This window comes from Meles meles, chromosome 12 (genome assembly GCF_922984935.1).
Source record: "Meles meles chromosome 12, mMelMel3.1 paternal haplotype, whole genome shotgun sequence".
NCBI lineage: Eukaryota > Metazoa > Chordata > Mammalia > Carnivora > Mustelidae > Meles > Meles meles.
This window is the reverse complement of record NC_060077.1, coordinates 75,340,304-75,364,103: the sequence shown is the minus strand read 5'-3', so window position 1 is coordinate 75,364,103 and position 23,800 is coordinate 75,340,304. Positions and strand designations below refer to the sequence as shown.

The 23,800-nt window shown below is 41.8% G+C and overlaps 1 protein-coding gene across 2 annotated transcripts in view; it reads left to right on the top strand.

Annotated features, from left to right (window-relative positions):
• The window catches only part of MBD2 (methyl-CpG binding domain protein 2), a 70,031-nt gene extending 47,598 nt beyond the window's left edge, over positions 1 to 22,433 (top strand). The window contains exons 4-7 of one of the 2 annotated variants that reach the window (XM_046024758.1): positions 8,166 to 8,256; positions 9,725 to 9,905; positions 14,641 to 14,779; positions 19,575 to 22,433. In XM_046024758.1, the coding sequence (XP_045880714.1) occupies positions 8,166 to 8,256; positions 9,725 to 9,905; positions 14,641 to 14,767 (399 nt within the window). In that variant the 3' untranslated portion in view covers positions 14,768 to 14,779; positions 19,575 to 22,433. Of the gene's footprint in view, positions 1 to 8,165; positions 8,257 to 9,724; positions 9,906 to 14,640; positions 14,780 to 18,761; positions 19,232 to 19,574 lie in introns of those variants that run through there. The other variant, XM_046024757.1, reaches the window with a different exon arrangement.
• The last annotated feature ends 1,367 nt before the right edge of the window (positions 22,434 to 23,800 follow it).

The following is a 23,800-nucleotide window of genomic DNA, read 5'->3' as shown; positions in this document are numbered from 1 at the left end:
TCGGGTCATGATCTCAGGTCCTGGGATCAAGCCCCGCGTCGGGCTCTCTGCTCCGCAGGGAGCCTGCTTCCTCCTCTCTCTCTGCCTGCTTCTCTGCCTACTTGTGATCTCTGCCTGTTAAATAAATAAAATCTTAAAAATAAATAAATAAATAAATGGTTCTAGAATCCCAGACCGGCCTATAAAAGACCATTTAATCTTAGGTGTGTCTCAATTATTAAAAATGCTTACAGTTTATAACCATGTTTCTATTTGGGAGTGCCTTAAATTTCAAGTCTTAAGGTAAGAAATAGTTCTCCCACTTCAGCTTTGTCTTACACCCTTGCCTGGCAGTGACAGAAGACGTGCCCAGCTCCAAGCTCCTTGGGATGGTTCTTACAAGGCTCAGGAGTGATGATCTCCGATCGAGACTCTTGAAAGTTGGGAAAGGAGCTGGTGGCAGTCTTGGCATCTACCAGTGGAGGGCTCTTCTTTCTGTTTCAGCAATGAGATTTGAGCCCCGAGCACTGTAAACCTCCCACCTGTCCTCTTTGTCCTTCTCTGAACCAGGGGTTCTCAACCAGACCTGATTTTGTACCGTCTTCCCCCATATACCCAGGGAAATTTGGCAATGTCTAGAGCCATTTTCGGTTGTCACAACGGGGGTAGCGCTGATGGCAGATAGTGTGGGTCTGGGCCAGGGATGCGACTAAAGAGCCGCAACAGAGAATTGTCCAACCCAGAATGTTAATGATGCCAAGATTGGGAAACTTCTTTTAGCTGTCCTTCCTGGTTCAAGTTTTTTTGTTTGTTTGGTTTTGTTTTGTTTTTCTTTCTCTTCCTGCTTCACTGCATAATGGAAGTGTAGTTTGCATTCCCTGATTCCCTCCTACCTTCTGTTCTTGAAATAAGCTCAGAGCCCTTTTGAGGTTTTTCTAAGGGCTTTACTATCATCACAACATGGAATAGTTGGAGTAAAAATAACAAGAAAATTACAGTTTCAGGAAATCTTAATTAAAAGCTACCCATGTTATCCACTGGACTTTAAATAGAACAAAATTCTGATCCTTCTCTGGGCTTCCCACTGTTCTTCCCCATTGTGGTTTCCTCATTCCCTGGGTTCCCTCCTTCCTCACTCATTCAGCTCAACTGTGAAGGGCCTTGGCAGTGATTCTTTCACAGTCTTCCAAATGAGCAGTGATAGGAGGGATGAAAAATCCTTGCATTATTGGGGCACCTAGGTGGCTCAGTGGGTTAAGCCTCTGTCTTTGGCTCAGGTCATGATCTCAGGGTCCTGGGATCGAGCCCCGCATCAGGCTCTCTGCTCAGCAGGGAGCCCGCTTCCCCCTCTCTCTGCCTGCTTCTCTGCCTACTTGTGATTTCTCTATCAAATAAATAAATGAAATTAAAAGAAAAATCCTTGCATTATTTTAATAGGGAATTATAGGAAGGTTCCTTTGTGCATAGGCCCAGCCAGAACTATTTTCTGTCATCCTCCTTCTTTTTAATGAAATTCACAGAATGAGATTATATCACAGCATTTTCCTATATCCTGCTGCATGGCACAGGGGTCTCCTTTCCCTGCTAGTTTCTCCTTTCCCCCAGCACTGTTTCCCACCTTGGATGTCGTGGGTGTGCAGGTGCACAGGCCCCGTGCTTAGGACAGCCCATGCCTATTGCTATTGTGAAATTCTTAATACTTTTTGAACAAGGGACTTCATGTTTTCATTTTCATTTCACTGAGTCCTGCAAATTATGTGGCTGGTCCGGCTCACCAGAGTTCTCCCGACCAACTTTGGTCTAGGTGAGAGGCAGTCTGGCTTGGATGAGAGGAGGAAAAGGAGGAGTTTTAAGATATTTGTAGAAAGAAAACACCAGCTGAAAATCTGGGAGGGAAGGGCAGATTCAAATGCATGTGCTCAGTCTTCATGTATGAATACTTACTTTCAGAATTGATAATTTGTTGATTTGTTTATATTTATTAATTTTAATAAGATGACCATTTACTTATTGAATGCTATTATATGATCAGTATGCTGAAAAATGTAGTAAAATGATAATTGCTCTGTACTGGGCATGTTCAAGTGTTTGTAAACCTCCTCATTTAGTTTCTGTAACTCTTTAAGATTGTTTTTGTTTTCCCTTTCCCTAGAGTTGGAAAATGGCTTTGAGATAGGTTAAGTTGTGTAACTTTATAAAACTAGTGAGTGACAAAGCAAGAATTTGAACTCAAGCCCAGTCACTCTGCTACTCAGAAGTTAACCTTCCTACCTTCCTGCCCTTGACAATTTACTGTCAAGTTGATGTTATGAGTATAAACAGAAGGTCAGTTTCTCTTCATCAGTGAATTTTTTTTGAACAATACACAGGCACATCAGTGCTTTTCAAATTAAATATAAGAGTTGATGAAAATAATACTGGTATATTTGATCTAATGTTTCATGATAAATAGATACTAATATAATTAACCTAAAATAGTATTCTTATAGAAAAAATTCTAAAGTCTTCAGTTTTGTATGCTCACTAAATCACTCCCCTTTCCTGTTTCCTGAAATGTCTGCTACCACTCTGTTGTTAGTGGGACTCATCTGAAAGCATTTTCTTGGATTGGGGGGTCTCAGACTTTAATTTCCGCCCACCAAATAAAAATTTGATGTTCAATGGGGTCGGTACTTGCAATTAATTCTAAGAAAGCTAATTTGCAGAGAATATATGTTACATCAGTTCTTTGGGTTTTATCATGCAAGCTTCCCCAAATTATGGTTTGGTATCTTAAAACTCCATGCTAGCTTTAGTCTAAACATTACAAGCCTGGGCCTCTTAGTTCTTCCCAAGGAGGAGGCAGGTATCAGCACAAATTGCCTACAATTGATGACTTACACAGTCTTACTTAGTAGGCAAATGGATTAAGAGTAACTCAACAATTTTCTTTGCATTTTTTTAAACTTTTGTCAGCCTTTGATTTCATGAGTGGGAGTGTCTGAGGCCTGTTACCTTCTGATCTAACGTAGGGCCAAATATGTAAATGCTCTTGCAGAGCTGTTATTGTTAAGATCAGACCATTTAATCACATTGACTTGAGTTTTAATTCCAGCTGCACCACTGACTAGTTATGCAACTCTTGGTAAGTGACTGTATATGGGACTAATAATGTCTTCTTCAAAATGCTGTAGGAAAGATTCACTGGATTTCTGTACATAAAGCACTGAGCACAGGGCTGGGCCTCTGGAAGGGGCTTGGTGGTGGGTAAGTGGTAGGTTGTCCTCTTCCTCCTCTTCTTTTCCACCGAGAGAATGTGACCTCTCTGTGTACGCCGAAACAATTTGATGTGCTCTTAAATATACCTTGACACATGTCTTCTTGCAGTGAGAAAGAGAAAGGCAGATATCTTCCTCCAGTTCTCTGCAAGGACAGAATAGAATAATATACTTTTACTTTTCTGGTATAAGCAGGAATAAAACTCGGAGATCTTGGTGATCAGTATAAACCAGCCCTATGTGTGCACTACCTTTCTTTCAACACAAACCAAACCAGTCGTTCTCAAACTGAGATCCCTGGGCCTGCTTCAGACTCACCTAAGACATATACATATATATATATATATATGTCTGTATATTAACCCATAATCCAGACCTACTGGACAGAATCCCTAGGGCTGAGACCTTGGGATATACATTTAAAATAAGCCACTGTGGTTATTCCTCTGTGTGAGAACACATAGAAATACTGACTGGCACTCTCGTCTCCCATCCTTGCCTGCTTAAGCTATCTCCTTGGCTTGCCTTGCTGCTTTGTAGAACTCTTACACATTTCTTTCAAGAGATGCCTCCTCCTGAAAGCCTTCCAAGATTCTCCCAAATTGAAGTTAAGTTTGTATCTGGATTGTTGCAGTTGTCATAGTCTACCTTGTAGCATTTTGCTAGTTTCCCAGCAAACAGTTAGCACTGAGAGGGCAGCGATTGCCAGTTATCCTAGTAACTATCTCCAGGGCCTAGCAAAATACTTCACACATAATGGGTACTAAAAGAATATTTGTTGAATTTGGATTGATCCTCTGATTACTTTTTTTCCAGTAAACCATCTTGTCCTGACTTCCGCAGAAAAGCAGATTCCTTCATAGTACATATTATCAGGCTCAGGGTTTTGGAGGGCAGTACTAATCAACATAACTAGCCCAAGTTCCCAGTGCATCAGAATGGGGATGTGTGTTTGTGCGTGATTTGAGCAGTTGCTTTGCAATCCCTGTTTCTTCCTTATCCTCTTCTTTGGATATCCTCTGGAAGCCAAGTTGAACAAATCCCCCAAAGTCCCAGTTAAATCCACAGCAATTAAGAAAAGAAAATGCTACTATAGTTGTATCTGGGTTGGTCTTATTTTCAGAAAACAGATTGATCCTCTCACTAAAGAAGTAGCTTTCATAACACACTATCCTGTTTGTCCCCGAGGACTCTGAGATAGACTAAGTGCACCCATCTGTATTTCCGCTGGTGGGGTAGAGGTACTTCCTCTGTCCATGTGAGGAGCAAAGGTGTGGAGATGAGCTCCAGCGTCCAGAAGGGTAGTTCCTCTAAAGCCATGCAGCCCCTGTCACTGATATTTTAGACACTGTTGTGGTTTGGGATCACCTTTAATCCCAGCTTCTGCTTCTCCATCAGCTAGTCAGCTGGATAGGGCATTGCCCAGATTTTTGGCAATATAATGTGATGCTCCGGAATTGGAGCTCTCCAGTTGTCTTCCATGCTGGAGGGTGACAAAAACAAACAAACAAACAAACAAACAAACAAACAAACAAAAAACACACCAAGGTATAGAGGCATCTGGAGAGTCTAATTAGTGGGGATTAGAAAGAGAGATAATAACTGAGACTGGTAGCAAATTTAGGGATTTTCTCTAAATATTAAATCACTGTTCTTTTAAAGTGTTAAATTGATTATTTGGCCTCACATCAGGCAGCAGGGTTACACTGAGAATATCAATGGATTTGGCAGGTGAAATCAGATTTTCAGTGGGTAGGTCAGGATTTATGAAAGCCACAGTGCTTCTGGAGGTGTGGTGGAAGAGACTGGGTAGCTATAGTAGATGGAGTCTCCTTACAGATTTAGGGAGATTCATCTTTCTTTCTGTCAGTCTGTCTGTCTTTGGACTTTTAATGGCTGGAAAAGGAATGTAATAAGATCCCCAGATGGCCACGATTTGTCACCTAGTAAAAACAAGGAATTCACAAATGAGCAGGTCAGGAAATTTTAAATTTAGGCAAAGAAAGTCTTCTCCCCTCCCTGTACCTCTCCAAAGCATGCAGGGTTATAAAATGATCAGAGGTAAAGAGAAAAAGTCATTGAATTTGGTAAGAGGAGCTGACTCCCTCCTAAAGTAAATTTGGTGAAATGAGGAAAGGGATGGGGTAATAACGTTGAAACGGGCCTGGAGGATGGAGTTAGTGCATATTGGTCATTCCTTATGGAACTGGCTTGGAAAATAAAGAAAATGGTAATTCTAGCAGCTGGAGAAAGTTCATATATATTAAAAAACAGAGAACAATTGCAGCACCCCCAAAGAATTCCCTTGTGCTGGTCTTTGTAGTCAGTCCCTCCCTCCACCCCTAATCCCTGGCAACTATCCCTATAGTTTTTTCTTCCTCAGAATATCATATAAATGGAATCATACAGTGTGGAAAAGACTAGCTTCTTTCACTGGGCATAATGCCTTTGTCAATTTAAAAAAAATATTTTAAAATATTTTTTAAAGAAGCCCCCAGCCCCAAAACAAAACAGGTAATGACCTGAGGAAATGAATGTAGGGAAGGTGAGTTAGGAAGATATAGATTTGTAGAGACATCTATCTCATGAAGACTGTTTCAGTTCTCACGAAAATTGGGTGAGCTGATCAGTGTTGAATGAGTGGTAGAAAGGACCGAGAGCAGGGCACTGGTGACCTGTACCCACCATGCGTCATCTTTGATCAAACTAGCCTTTTCTTCTTTCTCTGGCCTTTCCCACATCTCCTGCCTCCTCTGGGGAGAGTGAGTGGGGGTAGAAATACGCGTTCAACATACGCACATACGCACACGTAAATCCATGTATCTCCATTTTCATGGCATAAGCATTTCATTTATAGAGAGGTCTTCCGTGCATATCTGATTCAACTCCAGGCTCAGTTGGGGGCTGTCAGATGGCATGTGATGGTACCAGGACTTGTAATCTAGAGCCACACACGCGTTTCTCAGTTCAAGGTTTATTCTGCAAAATATAATCCTTTCTAAGTTTTGTATCATTATCTTTTCAATTAATAGGAATTTAGAAATTGAGAGTGAAAAATTGTAGAATGTAAAAAATTCAACTTTTGATATCTAAAATTGGAATTGTATGTAAAATATTAGTGATCATATCTGTATATAACTTCTATGCTTCGGGTAGTGTTGATTTATTTTGCAAATTAAGTTATTATTTCATTATAAAAGCACTTACTAATCTCATACTCACCGATTCTTCCAGATACTTTTCCCTTTTTCATTAGGAATTAACTGGTGTTTGTTGTCTTTGTTTTTTCCCATAGTTGTAATAATCGGTACATAGATGATATTATTTCCCACAAAAAGTAAATAACAGGTTTCTTGGAACATTTATCACATTTATCAACTACTACCTTCACCTAACTATTGTTCACCCATGATGATTGATGCAGTCCTGTCCTCATATATGTTGACCATGTTTGCTGATGACATAATTTATAGGGAGATGTAAGGAGTCGTTACCATATAGAAGAGAGTGAAGCGTTCCATTGCACGTCACTCTTGGTGCTCGCAGGGGTGTTGTTAGAGATCCAACATACTGCTCTCCGGTCATAAGGAGATTTTATTGTATCTTGCATTTATCTGGAGGGCAATTACCTGGTACTTTTCATATATCTCAGAGTCAGAATATAAGCCCTCAGAGTGGTCAAAATTTACTAAAAGTAAATACGATAAACCTTGCGCTGACTCCCTGACAGGTTCTTTATGGATATGGCCTTGTCAGACTCCACGTTAATCTTATGCGGTCCTCATTGCTGTCACATTTTACAAAAGAGGCAGTGGAAGGTGTAGACATCTAGAGCTGGGGTTTCAGTTTAGGTTTGTGTGTCCCTCAAGATTCTCACTCTGAGTCCTGTTGCTCCATATTTGGGCATTCAATATTTTTTTCAGTACCTACTTGTGACAGGCCCCAGGTGTCCAGGGTTAAAGACAGGTACATGGAGTCCTAAGGAACTCCTATATCTGTTTTGGGGGCTGCAGTAAAGAAGAGAGAGCCTAGGAAAGAGATAAGGCTTGAGGACAAAGACACAGTGTATTTCATCTAGGGCTGTGTCCACAGTGCAGCTCCTAGTTGGAGCTCAGTAAATACATGTGGAACAGATGAATGACATTACTGAGAAGTAATAACTAACTAGGAGAGAAAATGAAGTATAGGAAGGTTATAAAATCAAACAGCAGAACTGTCTTGGACCATTTAGTGTTCGACTGAACAATTGCATTCCGCAGTGGCCCCGTGGAGTATGAGGGGCCTTCGGTGTGCTGACTCAGGCCCAGAATGAAGATGTAGGGCCACTGAGCGACTAAGGTGACCTGGGCTCCACACAACAGGGGGAAAGTCACCCATGAATGGGACACCCTTTTTAAAGAGCAAGGGAGTATGCAAAACATTTTAGAGACATTTCCATTAAAACTGGCTCTTTACCCCTTAACAGTATGCCAAAGGGCTAACCTTCAGTATTGTAGAAAAATCACCCAGGTGGAGGAGCTTTTTCCCTAATGATATTGGATGAAGGGGTATTACATAATGTGTTTTCTTTTCCCTCATAAATTATAACATTAAATTTTCATACCAAATGAATCTGTAAAGCTTCAAGTTCTACTCTTTGGAAGAGACCTTATGAAGTAAGATATGTAGTAGTATATGGCATATAAAGATCTGTAGTACTGTAACAATTGAGTAGATGGCATAAAATAAAACATCTTTTGATTAATATCACTGAAAGAATTGTGATGTGTTGAAATAACTCATATTTGGAGTGTCATTTAGAATCTATAAGGAAAAAATGGGGAAATTAGGAAACTATTGAAATGATTTCAGTTTCATCATTCAGCAGCATCGATGCGCTACTTTCTTGTCCCAAGAACGTGTATTAACAAGTGATGTTTTGCCTTACAGCTTTTCTGGGAGAAGAGGCTACAAGGACTTAGTGCATCAGATGTAACAGAACAAATTATAAAAACCATGGAACTACCTAAAGGTCTTCAAGGTATTATCCAAATCCAGTTGGGCAGTACCTGCCGTGTGCCAGGCTCTGTGTTAGCTGCTGTGGAGTCAGAAATGATGAAGACAGGGTCTTTACATTGGGGGACTGGATGCCTTGCTGGATGATGTTCCTTTTGTGTTTCAGTAAACCCAAAGAAAATGGATCTGAAAAGCTTGTGTGTTGCAGGGATGTTTCAGATTTTTTTCTGTTTAAAAATTTTGGCCTTAGGTTAGGTTCATCATATAAATTAACCCATGTGCTGCTTTTAGAAACAAATGCAGCTGGAAGGCAGAATTTCTCAGGGTTCCTGCTCAAAGCAGCATCTGTCTCCAGCACTTGCCCTTTCACTCTTCGTCTTACCTAAAGAACAGCTAACAACTCTTTTGCCTCTCTCTGCACCAACTCCTGCTGTCTGTAGCCATGGGAACAGGTGCACCTCGGTCTAGTAACAGCAGCAACAACAGCAGCAACTGGATTGTAGAACTCAGTTACCTAGTGTGCTTGTCATATCCCATGTTAATTCCAATTATAGAGAAGCATTGCTTCTCAAGCATTAGAACTTTCGCTTCTAAATGTTGATAGTGTGGATTGCTCAAAAATTCTCCTCATTCATGGTTATGACATTGAGTCATCCCTCTATGTTCTTGAAAATTATTGCTTTAATTGGTTTAATAAGTTTAGGATTTCAAGCAATGCATTTAAATGTGGTCATGTTGCCTACAAGTAGTCTTTTAGAAGTAGTCAGAGTATGCAACTATTCTATTAATTTGGATATTTTGTTTGGCATTTGAAAAAGATGTGAAAGCTGCAGGTAGAACATGCTTGCATTGGCTTTTCCTTTGAAGTCCCAAAACAAAGAAAATTGTGGAGACATTGCTAGAAATTAATGTTAAAAACTGTAAGAGAAACTATTCTAGGACTTTAGGGATACATTGATAGGGAGACTTGGGTATAATATGGCTTTAGAATGCATTTAGATCATTAAAATAGTTGACTCCTGTTGAAATGTAGCCAACTTTAAAAAGTTGGCTTGGAAAATGTATTTTGAAGTTGTGTTAAAGTTTTATTGAAATGCTCAGCCATTTTGTTACTATTTTTTTCTTTAAGGTTTAGTTATTTATTTTGGGGGGTGAGGCAGAGGGAAAGAGTGAAGCAGACTCTACTGGGTTCGGAGCCCACATGGGGCTCGATCCCACAACCCTGAGATCATCACCTGAGCCGAAACTTAAGAGTCAGATGCTTAACTGACTGTGCCACCCAGGAGTCTGTTGTTACTGTTTTCTTTTAACGTGAATTCTTTGGTATCTGTAACTATGAGGAGATACGATATTATCCTTTACTTCTTTGTGTCAGTTTTAAATATATGATTCCAGACAAACATAAAAATATCAATTATTTTAGGTTTCATAAGATTTGCTTAGCACATCTAGAAATTTCCCAAAATTTAGCCGGTATATATTTCTAATTGCAGGAGTTGGTCCAGGTAGTAATGATGAGACCCTCTTATCTGCTGTTGCCAGCGCTCTGCACACCAGCTCTGCACCAATCACAGGGCAGGTCTCCTCCGCTGCTGTGGAAAAGAACCCCGCTGTTTGGCTGAACACATCTCAACCCCTCTGCAAGGCTTTCATTGTCACAGATGAAGACATTAGGTAAGGCCATTTAACACAGCTTCAAAAACTTGTTCTTTACACTGGATACATTTTAACAGATCTTTTGTGAAATTAACAGAAGGTGATATAGAACAGTTCAAACAAAGAGGTGCTTGGAAAAAGGTGGAAGTGTCACGGTGGTATCCGAAGGACCCATCAGTTGTACTCTCTTCACATTGTTACTGAGTGTCTTCTGCACTTGGGAGTTCTGGCTTTCTGCTCTGAAGTATCCCTGGCATTCAGTGATGCCTTTTGTGGTTGCTTCCTGCATTGGTTTCTCTGCAAACCAATCTCTCTTTAAAGCAGATCATAACCATGCTGCTTTAAGAGGAGTTATGTTTTTAGAGTTCAGTTTGCTTATCCTGATTATGTTTACTCTCTTAAGCTCAGTTTAGAGATTTATTTATCTCCGCTTCATCTTGTTTCAAGTAAAGATTTCAGGTGGCTTCAAAGACACGCACGCACATAATAAAGCCAGATGAGAAGCCAAATGGCAAAGATCAAGCAAAGGGTAAAGCATAAAGCAGTAAACCAGAGTCGGGAGAAAGGCAAGGATACAAGCTGCATCTCCTAACATCTTCTGCTTTCTAAGACGGGGCCACAAGTTAGGTTTTTGTTTTTGTTTTTTTTTTTAAGATTGTATTTATTTATTTGACACGGAGAGAGAGGTCACAAGCAGGCAGAGAGGCAGGCAGAGAGAGAGGGGGAAACAGGCTCCGTGCTGAGCAGAGAGCCTGATGTGGGACTCGATCCCAGGACCCTGAGATCATAACCTGAGCCAAAGGCAGAGGCTTAACCCACTGAGCCACCCAGGCGCCTTGCACAAGTTAGGTTTTTAGCAGCAAATAGTGAAAAGAAAACATACAATCCAAATTGGTAATGCCTAGAAGGATGTGCTCAAAAGAAGCAAACTATTTCAAATATTAAGACCAGAAAGAAATTCTTATATGGGATTTATGAATTTGAGTATCATTTGCTTATAATGAGACTGTAGTGTATTGTATTTTCTTTAAAAATAGGACAGTGTGTCTACTTCACTATTTCTGCCCTCTGAATGTTAAATCGGGTTTTATTGGAGTATTATTTCTAGACAAAACCAGCAGGTGGCACTTTTGAATCATATAATTTTAAAATATGTTTTATATTTGTATTTTTTTCCTAAATCCATAAAAAGTTGGCATGAAAATGTTTGTAAATGAATGAGTCTAGCTACACTTGTAATTGGAAAGCCCTTCCTGGGTTTTAAAGTAGTTCCTTTTGCAAAGATGTAACATGGCTTAAAGTTGCATTCATGTTTACTGATTGTATGGAATTTATGATCAGCTTTATTTTTAAAGAAGAACAAAATGTAAAATCACGGGGAGGAATCACCTTGCATTTTGGCTTATTCTTACCCTCGAGGAAGGAAATTCCTCTGAAGACAAGTTCTTACCTGTCTTGGCATGAATACCTAGTTAACCAGCAGGGGTTTGGCCAGGTCATCACGGGTGTTGACTGAGGGCCTCTGAGTGATGTCATGGGAATGCTGATGGCTTCAACAGCAGATGTTTTGATGGCAGAGGAAATCTCAAAGCCAGATCTGCATGATTTCCTTTTAGGGTAAACTTGTTTAACAAATTGTCCATCTGATTTAATTGTAGTAACAGAAATTATTAAGCAAACATTTCTTATTGAATTAGTGCAGTTTCAAAATAAATTACTGCACATGGAACTTTTACCCTTTCTGTAATTGTACAGTCGATATTCTGTTTATATTAAACCTTTAACTAAAGACTCTATTAAACACACATATATATTTGCATATACATGTATGCATGTATATATATATTAGCATATTTGATAATGTTTTCATCCATGGATGTATTTGGGGTTTTTTTGTTTTGTTTTTGGGTCTTGGACTCATGACCTGAGATCAAGATCTGAGCTGAGATTGAGTTAGACTCTTAACCAACTGAGCCACATAGGCACCTTCTGTATTTGTTTTTTGTTTTTTAGATTTACTTATTAGACAAAGAGAGAGAGAGAGAGAGAGAGCGCTCAAGCAAATGGGGGAAGGGGAGAGGGAGAGAATCCCAAGCAGACTCACCACAGCTCAGAGCTGGAGGTGAGGCTTGATCTCACAACCCAAGATCAAGATCTAAGCTGAAGTCAAGAGTCCCTCGCTTAAGCAACTGAGCCACCCAGGTGCCCCTGTGTTTGTTTTTTAATATAAGTAACAAGTTCTCACAAACTTAACAGCCTAAAGCAACACCCAACCACTCTCATAGGCCAGAAGCCTGGGCCAGACACAACTGGATTCTTTGCCCAGGGTCTTCCAAGGCTGAAACCAAAGTGGTGGTTGGACTGCATTCCCTTCTGGAGCGTAGAGTCCTCTTTCACGTTCCTGTGATTGTTGCAGAATTCGTTTCCTTTTAGTTGTAGGACTGGGGCCTCTGAGTATCTTGCTGGATGTGGGATAGTAGAGTCAAATGGCAGTTCCTTGCCCTGACGTCCCCTCCAGATTCCCTCTCCAACTTTTTTCCAGGAAGGGCATAGCCCCTTTAAGGAGTTTCTCTTATTAGGCCGGGCCCTCTAGTATAATCTCTTTTGATTAACTCAAGGTCCATCGATTAGTAACCTAGTCATAGAGGGATAGCCCGGCCTATTTACAAGTTCTGCCTATCCTTAAGGGGAGGAAATTATACTAAGGAGTCTATCCAGGGCCAGGGGCTATGTTAGAATTCTTCCTGCCACAATGGGCAAATGCTTTAATTTCAGCTTCCATAAATATGGGAAGTAATGCTCAAGACAAAAGAGAATCAAGCAAACATTAAGAGTTTAAGATATACTTCTCCACCCAAAAGCACCATTTGCTCTATTTTCTTCCTAACAGGATTACTCTAGGGCACTTGCACAGATTCTCATACTCTCTTATTAGGAGTGAGAGATTGCTAATGCAACTGATATGCCATTTGTCATAAACCTTGAGTCACAAGGCCAGAGGCAAGACTAACTAACTCTGTAAGAAATAAACAATGTGTTCTTCTTGACCCTGCTCCAACTGTATAAAAATCTGTTCAACTCCAGTTCCTTTTAATATGACAGAGGCTAGAGAGCTCAGACTAACTCAGTGACAGTCTCCTTCTTTGTGAAAATTCAATAAAAAGTGGAAGCCTATACCTTTTAACTCCTTGTGCTGTTTTTGGACTTGGGTTCAGACGGCATTAAAGTTTTTGTGCCTAGGCGATTTCTGTTAGCTTCTCACCTTGGATAGAGTCTCATGAAATAGATCAGATGGAATCTAGTAAATGTAACTTTACAAATGATTGAGGACACAAGAAGTACACATACTCAGTGAATCTTAGCACCAACTTCCAGAACGTTCCCCTCCTACCCTTGTGCGTTCCCAGGTTTGAGCAGTGATGTGCTTTGTTCTCCTCAATATCAATAGAGAATCTCCCCCCTCCCCCTGCCCCACTGTGGAACCCGCAGTATTCCTTGTTGTGTCTCTTACTTGTTACTGTTCCATTTCCCATTTGACATCTGTCCTAACTGCCTTTCCCCTGGTCTCAAGAAGTGCTTTGTCCCACTAGAAAGTCAGGGCTAACACTTCTACCCGTACCTTTGCTTCTTTCCCTTTCTTGTTTTTTTCTAAGACTCTAAACTTCCCATTGTTTTCCCTTCTCTTGTGTTTCTTCTTGGCCTCCTCTTTTGGCTCTGGATGTGAATTGCTATTTACTGTCTTGGCTCATTAGAACTATTTTAGGGGAGCGCCTGGATGGCTCAGTGGGTTAAGCTTCTGCCTTTGGCTCAGGTCATGATCTCAGGGTCCTGGGATGGAGCCCTGCATTGGGCTCTCTGCTTAGCGTGGAGCCTGCTTCCTCCTCTCTCTGCCTGCTGCTCTGCCTACTTGTGATTTCTCTCTGTCAAAAAAAAAAAAAAGAACTATTTTAGGAATCCCTCTCTTGTACTGTCAGGGAACAACTGAATTTTTTTCTGATTTTGAAACATTAAGTACATAACAATAGACTTTCTTCCTGTGCTTTGTTTCCCATCAAATTGTTCAGAACCTTTTTTTTTTTCTTTTATGACTTGGTATTACTGACTTTCACTTTTGAGGTTCCACTGCAATCCCCCAAACACAGAGAAACTTGTGGCATGTTCTTAACCACTCCACTCATCTCAACGAGATGCTGTTCAGTTTCTCTCCGTGGTACATAGGGTGCTGTGGTCTTGGCTTCTTCACGATGCTGCAGTCAGCAGGACTGGGGACCCGGGAGAGAGCTCCGTCTGTCTTTCCCTAACACAGCCGCAGAACGCCAAACTCAGTCCTGTCCTCACTTCCTCCCTCGCTCTGCTTCGTTGAAAAAAAATCTCTTCTTCTTTATTTTCTATGTGACTTCTTTCTTTTATTCCTGCTTTCAAGTTATTTCTAATATCCTTTATAACAATAACCCCAAATCTTGAAGTTTTTGAAGTTGAAGAAAAAGTCACTGAGCTAAATCTACTCCTACCAGAATTCTCTGTGAGGTGTGGAATACCTGCTTATCTAAATATTCCTCTTTTTGGCAAGGCTCACCTTCTGTGCAGTTTGGTTCTGTGGGCGCAGGAGAAAGTCTTGCAAAGTCTGGGGAGAAGGAAATGTATTCTTCTCAGGAATTTTCATGATTTTGAACTAAAGATAACCTGTAGTACCAGTTGCAGGTTCCCATTACTTGCCAGACTATCAGTGTATTTTTACTCTATTTTGTAAAAGGAAACAGGAAGAGCGAGTACAGCAAGTGCGCAAAAAATTGGAAGAAGCACTGATGGCAGACATCTTGTCCCGAGCTGCTGATACGGAAGAGATGGACATTGAAATGGACAGTGGAGATGAAGCCTAAGAAGATGATCAGGTAAACTGGGAACAGAGAGAGAGGGACTTACAACTGAAGGTGCTTTCTTTTCTTGCTTTTGGCCTTTGTAGCCTGCCTCAGCCAAATCTAAAAAAGCTTCTCCACTGCAGAGGTAGGCAGGTACCGTTTTTGGCCTCCTCTCTGTTTAAGAATCCCGTCCTTTCGTCCTCTTGATATGCAGACATTCACTCCTCTTGATATGCAGACATTCACGGCCCTGCAGCCACTTGCAAGGGATCTCACCTCCTTCTTTAATGCCAGGTGGAAAACCTGCAAGGTGTCCTTAGAAACAAGCAGAGGAAGGGACAAAGGACTCTTCCAGGTAGGGGACAGTGGCTGCAGGAGATGAAGGTGGCTGCTGTCCCCACCACGCTCTTTCTGGGGTCTCTTGTGCCCTCTTTAAAATTACGGCTATAAGGTAGGCAAAGTCCCTTTTTTTCTAGGTTCTCTCTAGTGCAGGCTTGATACAGAAGGAGTGGGAAGGTCATTTTATAAGAGAATAAATGATTTACCTTACAGCACACAAACTTGGGCCCTATTGTGAGCTCGCGTGAGTGCCACAGGCTGTGTCCCGGTGGCTGTATTTTCTCGTTAGGTCGTTGTGGTCAAGTCCCCAAGGGCTCGTGCGGCACCTTGCTTTCCAGCCGCCATCCTGCTTTGCTTTGGTGGGTCTTGTCTTATTTTGCGCCCCCATAAGCCAATTATTTATTTGTGTCCTTTGAAGTCAAAGCTGAAGTGTATCAGGGAGAGAAAGAGAGACAGAGGGAGAAGGAACAGAGTGAGAGTCCTAACTCCAGTTGTTTTAGGACCTGTCCTGCCTGTCCCTTTCTGTCTGGGAACCTGCCCCTCATCCCACTAGCATTCTTACCTTCAGTGCTCGTTCTGGGGACACAGTGGTGGCCACGACCACACAGTCCCTGTGCTCACAGAACTTCCTGTATGGTTGTACTGACAAATGCTCACACAGCTCCGTAATTACCAACTGTGATAAGTGCTCCAAAGGAAAAGCAGAAGTACCCGGAGACCGGTGGCATGGGAGCTGGTACGATGTGAAGGGTCACCAAAGCCTCTCTGAGGTGGTGACATTGACGTTGAGTCTCAAGGACAAGCAGCGGTAGGCCAAAGTCTGGGTAGAAAGTGTTCCCATCAGAAGAAACAACAAGGAGAAGTTGCTGCCTTTAGGGAACAAAAAAGAGATCTTCACAGTTAGAATGTCATCTGGGGAGGGTTGGGAGAATGCGAGGAGGTAAATGGAATCACACTTAGCCTTATGGGTTACTGGTTAATATCAAAGCTAGTGGGAATCCACTGAAGCCTGAGGAAGGTGATGAGATGTGCTTATTTATAAGATCCTTGTGGGGGCCCCTGGGGGGCTCAGGTCCTGATCCCGGGGTCCTAGAATCAAGCCCTTCATCAAGCTCCTTGCTCAGCAGGAGGCCTGCTTCTCCCTCCCCCACTCCCCCTACTTGTGTTCCCTCTCTCACTGTGTCTCTCTCTGTCAAATTAAAAAAAAAAATCTTAAAAAAAAAATGATTGGGGCGCCTGGGTAGCTCAGTGGGTTAAAGCCTCTGCCTTCAGCTCAGGTCATGATCTCAGGGTCCTGGGATCGAGCCCCGCATTGGACTCTCTGCTCAGCGGAGAGCCTGTTTCCCCCTCTCTCTCTACCTGCCTCTCTGCCTACTTGTGATCTCTGTCACATAAATAAAATATTTAAAAAAAAAATGGTTATAAAATCCTTGTGGCTGCACCCTGAGAAAGAGAGCCTGGAAGCAGGGTGACCAGTGGGGAGGCAGTTATAGTCTGGCCGTGATCGAGACAGTGGCTTCACAGAGGTGTTGGCAGTGGGTGCAGAGAAAAAGAGTTAAGCAAAGGTCCATTTGAGATGTATTTGGAGACAGAATCAAGTGGATCAGGTGAGTGAGTGGAAGTGACAGGGGGAGAGTGGCGTGGATGACTCCAGGTTTTTCCCTGGAAGCACTGTGGGGAGGGCCAGGGCCTGTTTGGTACAGACACAGACAGGGTCTGTGCGGGGAGGCTGAGTTCATCATTCACACAACCATTCCATCCCATCTGTGCCTTTGTGGGAATGCAGGGAGCGCAGCTCGTGCTGCAGGGTTAAGACGTCGGGTAATAACTGCAATGCCTTCCACTACATCTTGACAGTGTCACCATTTGGTGACTGTTTTCTGCACACGCAGAACTGTTGCAGTCCAGTTCAGTGCTATTTTAAGTGTTTTTCTTCCCCCGTATTGAGGACGGGGAGACGCCATGTTGATCTTAATGCCTGTTTTCTACTCTGGCAAGAGTATGTTTTATGGGCTCTGATGAGGATGGTTGGTGTTTGTCAAATCCTTCGGAGGGAGACCTGAAGCGTGTTTCTTTGAGAGCTTCCGCCACGCTGTCTCTGGAACACGGGGTGGCCTTCGGGACGGTGTCTGTGCTTTCTCCAAACCGACTCTAGAAAAGCCCTCCTCTCCTTCAGAGCTTTCCAGCTTTTTATTGTCTCTCGGGCTCTTCTAAAAACAGTTTAAGACAATCGAGGATCATCTAACTGAGGTTTCACTAGACTCTTGCTGGCTTTACAGATTACTTTACGGGTGCATATCAAGGCAGCACCCTAAGTTATGTGAGCAAGCATGTGTCATATAAAAGCTGGCATTAATCACTGCCTGGCACAAATGTGGTTAATGGTGTTAACAAACTAATTAATACTGAGTGATTAGAGTTTTAATATATACTTACTATAGCCGTTATTTCGGCATGTTGGGTAGAGAGAGTTTCATAGTGTATGTATCACACTGCAAACTTGAGAATGGTATTATTACACCAGGCTAGTGGACTTGGAGGTTGTGGAAGAATTAGAAGCATTCCTTAATTAGCAAAATTAAATTTGCCCAACTGACTCATTTAGCTTCCTGTACACTTAAAGTGTTTCACAAACCGGAGCACTGCCGCTGGACTTCATTACGTGTTCATGATAACCTGCAGAATAGGTAGGACTGGGCTTGACCGAAGGGTAGGCCATGGCCCTCGTCACGTGGCTGTAAGAGATGGAACCAGTACCACGTAGTTCCGTGTGGGTCTGTCAGCCTCATTGTGACGCGGCTCCCTCACGCTCCTTATTAGCAACGTGGGCCTTGATGTATTTGTTTTATGTGTGTCCTCAATAACAGGTTGAGATTTACTGTGTTGGTTAAAATTTTACAGTCATAACGGGGTACCCGGGTTATCAGAATTTTAGGAGTGCTTGCAAGAAGGAGAAAACTGTAAAAACCAAAGGTGTCAAAATAATGAGCTACAAATGGGACACAGGATCAGATCTATAAATAGGTCTGTCTGCAGTTGCACCGCTCCAGATCAGCCAGGTTAAATAATGAGAAGGCTTCAGTGCATGTCAGCCATAAATGCTCCAAAGTAAAATAAATCATGGTTCGTTGACGTTTTTCTAAATTCTCTCAAAAATTTTGTGTTTGGTGGGAGGGGTGTGGTGGTGGGGTGATGGACATTGGGGAGGGGAGGGGACGTGCGATGGTGAGTGCTGTGAGACATGTAAGCCTAATGATTCACAGACCTGAACCCCTGGGGCAAATGATACATTCTATGTTAATAAGAAAAAATAAGAAGAAGGGCAAAAAAAACCTGTTTGGATTTAGCTGTCTATTATGGTTCTCTTTTTTTTATTTGTATGATTTCTCTTTTTGTGTAGGCTTAATTACAGATAGAAAATATTTGTGTCAGCATACAACGCTGTATATTTGATTTCTCTGAAAATGACTTGAGTATAAATTTATTATTAAAGCACTTGAAATAATGAGGGGATATGTTGAAACTTTTTTTTATGTGCAAAGTGCTGTAACTAAATGTTAAGGCTTTAAAAATGTGGTTCTAAGTGAAGTTAAGCTTCTAAGTACTTTTTTAAAGTTCTGCTGAGCTCACCTGAGAAATCATCGCAGTACTTAAGTTTGTTTGTTTTTCCTTACAGGTAACTTTCGACCAACTTTCCCCAAGAGCAAATTTCTAGAATTGAACAAAAGCGTTTCCACTGGGTTTTGCCTGTAAGAAAAAACGTACCCGAGCACATAGAGCTTTTTAATAGCGCTAACCAATGCCTTTTTAGATGTATTTTTGATGTATATATCTATTATTCAAAAAATGATGTTTATTTTGAGTCCTAGGACTTAAAATTAGACTTTTGTAATTTCAAGCAGGACCCTTAAGATGAAGCTGAGCTTTTGATGCCAGGTGCAATCTACTGGAAATGTAGCACTTAACGTGAAATATGTTTTCCCCCCATTTTAATATGAACCGATCAGGAGTACCAAATAAATCTCCCAATTAAAGATTATTGTGACTTCACTGTATATAAACAGATTTTTATACTTTATTGAAAGAGGACACCTGTACATTCTTCCATCATCACTGTAAAGACAAATAAATGATTATATTCACAGACTGATTGGAATTCTTTCTGTTAAAGAGCACACATAATAAATAGCCTCCCCCCACTTAGGATTCCTGATTTACAGTCAGCTGTGCTCCCTGGGCCTTAGGTTTCAAATGGAGGTGGAGAATAGCTCATCCATTTGCAATTCGCCTCCGGAAAGCGTGGAAACATGCCGCTTTCCCCTGAATTCTAAGTTACCATCTAGTATGTGTGATGGGTTTTTTTTCTCCCGTGACTAGTACTTTTGTTAGTTCTATAAAAATAAAGCAATTTGTTCCCTGGGGCACGAGTGAGGTACACAGGTACCTCCAGATGGTACTGGTGGGTCCATGTCTGTCATTTTTTTTCTAGGACACTTCGGATCTTCTAATGTCCACTGGCCCTACAAGTTAGCAGGTACAGGTAGATCCTTTGTCACCGAGAGAGGCAGCTTTCTAGACAGAGGTGCTTCGTGAGCCAGATCGTAGCACTCTTCTAATCAGTACCTGGCCTCCGCAGTATTACCATCTGTTGTTGTTGAAACTCCTCAGTGTAACTTCATTCCCGCTTGAATTCCTTGATACCTAAATTACTAGAACTGGCACAACGTCATTAAGTGAGTTTCAAAATCAAAACATGTTTAAGTTAATCCGATGCCAAGGAAAGGAGGGGAGTGTTCATTAGCAAATTTAAACACATTTTGAGAAATAATACCTTTCTGTGGGAAGGGTATATGTACTTCTTCACTCTGAGTTCTTCTAACATTAGACCCCGAAATGATGTGGTCCCCAGTGTGACCAAGTCCATGTAACTGTCACATGCACATTCTATTACGGCTACCTCCAGCACCCTTCCCGTTCCTAAGGAAGGGAGAGAAAATAGTCAAAGCAATACGTCTGGCTAGGTGGGGGCTGTTGTCTCTCTGGACCTTATGCCAAACTACGTAATAACACCTTTTTGGAATTCCTGATTTATGTTCAACTTGGATCTCTGGGCCTTAGGCCACTAGTATCCTCAGAGCAGTCTCGCTGGCAGATGAGAGGGATGCTTGCAGACTCTGGGCAGATCATTGGCCAATGAGGCATGTTCTGGGCCCATCAAACTGCCCCAGCGGGGCTGGCAATAGGAAGTTAATACTGATTTCTTTTTAACATCTGTTGTAACTACTTAGAACGGATGTCCAAAGGATGTCTTTCTTAGGCTTCCCCAAGTCCATCAGTTCTCTTTTGTTATCAAGCTTGGGGTAACTTCAGCTTGGGGGTCACATGTTCTTTTTACAAAAGTTATCCAACCAAGATAGACATGCTTTTATGAACAGCTTTTGTAAAAGCAAAAACACAATGTACACACATACACAACTTTGATTTTTGTTCTTCTGTACTTTGCTCAGGTAGAGAACAAGGTATGAAAGCCATTACATGGTGTCCAACTGGGACCATCTCATAAATCCAGGTGTTCCCAAGATACCCACAGGACAACATGTCCAGAATTAAATTCATTATCTTATCCCCCAAATCTGCCACCATCTTGCATTCCCTAACTAGGGTAAAAGCAAGTCCTCTGATCCAATTGCTCAAGGCAGATGCCCATGAGTGATCCTCGATGCCGCTCTTCCCTTGCCTCCCCTGTCCCATCAGTCCTGTTAGAACTGCTAGATGCACTTCTCATACCCATACCTCTTCTCCACTCCCCGCCACTGCCTTCCTACAACCTCCTTCCCTCTCTGGACGTTCAGTCCCTTGCTCCCTCCCTCCCTCCTTCCTTCCCTTCTCCTTCTCTCTCCATTGCTCCTTTTTCTCCTCCATGTAGTCATCAGAATGGTCCTCAAAACCAATGTGACCGTGTCATTTCCACACTCAAAATTTCTCACCTCTCTGTGTAATTTTTAAGAATTATTTTAAGAATAACTTTTTAAGAGTGAGCACTTTGCAGTGAAGAGAACCTGTGTTTGAACCCTGATTTTGCCATGTGTGTGACTTGTCAGGTTACTTAATCTCTTTGAGCCCGTTCCTCCTCAGTGAACTAGGAATAATACTACCTACCTCATAGAGTCGTCGTGAGGACTACGTGAGATACTGTTTATCAAGTGGTTAGCACAGTGCCTGTAGTGAGCACTCTGCTGGGCTTGCTCTCATTGTAAGCCCTGCAGATGTCTGTTTATGTCACTTCCAAGAGGCATTTTCTAATAACTGTAACTACTCTCCACCCCCCATAAGACTCATTTTCTGCCTCAGCACCCTGTTTATTTCCTTGGTAGAATTCTTCCACATCTGTATTTATTTGTTAACTTTTTGTCTATCTCTTACTAGAATGTAAGCTCCATGAGAGCGAGGATGTGTCTGTCTGGTTCCCTGTTTCAAAACCCCAGCACTTAGCCTAGTGCCTGGCACATAGTAAGCACTTAATAAATGTTTGTTGAATAAATGGATGAATGATCAAAAGGCTCTTCATGATCTGATATCCGCCCATCTGTCTGGCTCATCCTGCCACTCTCCCCATTGCACCTTCAGCTCAAGAAAAACCGCATTACTCAGTCCTTCGAAGTGCCCCTTGGGCCTCTGTGTCTTTGCACCTGTCATTCCCTTTGCCTGCCTGTCTACATGGCAACTTCCCCGTTATTGGTCAAGTCTCAGCTCAGTGGCTACCTCCTCTCTGAAGCTGTTCCTGATTTCTCCAGGCAGATGTTCTTCCCTCTTCCAGGTTCCCACTGCATTTTGTAAATACCTCCATGGAAGCACTTTACTGTATTGTATTGTAAATTTGTTTGCATGTCTGTTTCTACTTTTAGACTGTAAGCACCGTGAAAGCAGAGATTGCATCTTTTCATCTTAATGTCCCCAGAGCCTAGCACAGTGCCCAGCACAGAACAGTTTTGTCAATAAATATTTGTTGAATGAATTTGTAAATGAACGAGTCTTGCACTGGGACAGGTATTGCGAGACGTATGTATTATCGAGGGGAGGAACGCCCCTGGTGGCTTCCAGTGTATTTCTTTGTCCTAGAAAAGAGATCTAGAAAGCATTATGTAATCTCTCTGAATATAAGATTACTTGTTTGAATTTTAAAGATAAGTTGAATAAAATAGATCTTCATAAATGATTGCAAAAGATATCAAAAAGCTTTGTGATCTCTCAAATGCTACAAAGTCCAAAATAAATATTTGCACTATTAGTATTTCCATAGTAAATGCTATGCGAAAATGTACAGCAATAAATTTTGAAGCTTTAAAAATGTTTGTGTAAGTCTGGCCCATGCTTCCTGGACACAAGGTGCTTTAGGTTGGGGTATAGGTCCCCAAAGCATCCGGAGCTCATTCAGTGACGTTTCATTTGCTGAGACAGTTGCTCCGTCATAGGCGGGGATGTCTGCGGAGCAGAAAGGACGGAAAACTTCTCCACAGAAGCAGAGGGAGGCCGCACTAAACCTTGTGGGGCCGTAGCCCCTGCCTGGGCTGTCACAGCTCCCTGACGGCCCCCGCGGAAGGTGCAGGTTCACGATGACGGTTCCATCAGACACTTCCAGCAGGATTAGCTGGAAATGGCTTTGGGATTGGGAACTGGAATAGAGAGCTATCATCCGCATGTCTCAAAGGGTCTGGGGTGGACTCCAAAAATTTAAGTTACACACTGATTTCTCTAGGAGGGCATATATATGTAAGTTACTTTGTCGATTACTCAGCTTTTGTTTTTATAGCAGGAAGACAAGTTTTTATTTCACTTCTATAGCATCTCATAATTTATAGAACATTTTCACCCCCGTTAATGTTATGTCTGAATTTTAACTTACGTTTAAACTATGTTATAGGCATGTTATCCCCATTTAAGAGTTGAGGAATCTAAGAAGCAGGCAAGTTAAAGGACTTACTCTGGCCAGAAAGGTGCAGAGGTCTTCTGTTTCTAGAATGCCCTGCAACCTTCCAATGCTCTTCCTCACTTGGGTTTCGAGCTGCATTTCTTTCTGTGACTTCAGAGAACAACATAGTTTGGTTTCTTAAGTGAGTGTGATTCTCTCCTGAAAGCTTATATAGGGCAGGGTGCTTTTTATTTATTTTTTAAATAGGAAACCTGCTTCTTTTATGTGGGAATAGTCAAAGCTTTTCCATTTATCTCTTCTGCTAAGCAACCTTTACTGGGATTACTTCTCTTTTATAAGAGGTGGGAACAGATGCAGTTTCTTACTTAGTCACAGAATTTTGGGAGTTATTTTTCTCGTGGGGGGGGGGTTAGCATTTTCTTTCTGCTGTAGTACATTCAGCTTTTTGCTTCATGAGCTTGATGCTCTAGGAAGTCCAGCGGCAAGATGCAACTGGACCATAGGTGCTGGGGAAAGGGGCTTTAAAGTGGGGGTGTGTCTACACATGCGTCTAGGGCATGAATAAAAGCATTCACCAGGGGTGGGAAAAATACCTGCCCTTTTGATATTTATTTGCTTCTCATCCTTTTGAGATCTAAGTTTTTGAGTGTTTTATTATACACATATTAGTAGAGTAGCACATGCATCTAATTTATAAGTAAATCTCCCCAAATAATTGGGATATATGCTTTTGTTTTTGAAAGCTTTTTAAAAGATTTATTTATTTTGGAGAGAGAGAGAGAGAG